The following is a 422-nucleotide window of genomic DNA, read 5'->3' on the forward strand; positions in this document are numbered from 1 at the left end:
CGTGTCGCGGGCCTGGGCCACGGGGCCCTCGCGCTTCTCGACGGAGGCGGCGCAGGCCACGCTCACCAAAGCCACGAGCAGGATCTTGGTCATCATCTGCGGGAAGGAAGGGAGAGATTTAGGATTAGGGCGAATGCCGTTACCCGACGTTGCATGCCGAAGACACTCCAATAAATCATGTTACTTGTTATTTTAATTATCCATGGATATATTATGTTATATCGGAATTTGAATATTCAAATTAGGGACGTCACTAATGACATGCGAATATTAAGCATACATTGAACATTTCGAACATCTGAATTAAGAACTATTAACAGTCACTAAGCACCATGAATAATATTAATGAGGAAATGTATGTCAATGCCGTTATTTCTGCACAACAAACCTCAAAACACATTCAGGCATAGACAAATCATAGT

The 422-nt window shown here is 43.4% G+C and overlaps 1 protein-coding gene across 1 annotated transcript in view; it reads right to left on the reverse strand.

Annotated features, from left to right (window-relative positions):
* The window catches only part of LOC119587802, a gene marked incomplete in the record, with an annotated part of 9,646 nt that overhangs the window by 7,003 nt on the left and 2,221 nt on the right, over positions 1–422 (reverse strand). The window contains 1 exon segment of the mRNA XM_037936500.1: positions 1–96. Within this exon segment, the coding sequence (XP_037792428.1) occupies positions 1–96 (96 nt within the window).

This window comes from Penaeus monodon, chromosome 23, assembly GCF_015228065.2.
Source record: "Penaeus monodon isolate SGIC_2016 chromosome 23, NSTDA_Pmon_1, whole genome shotgun sequence".
Lineage (NCBI taxonomy): Eukaryota > Metazoa > Arthropoda > Malacostraca > Decapoda > Penaeidae > Penaeus > Penaeus monodon.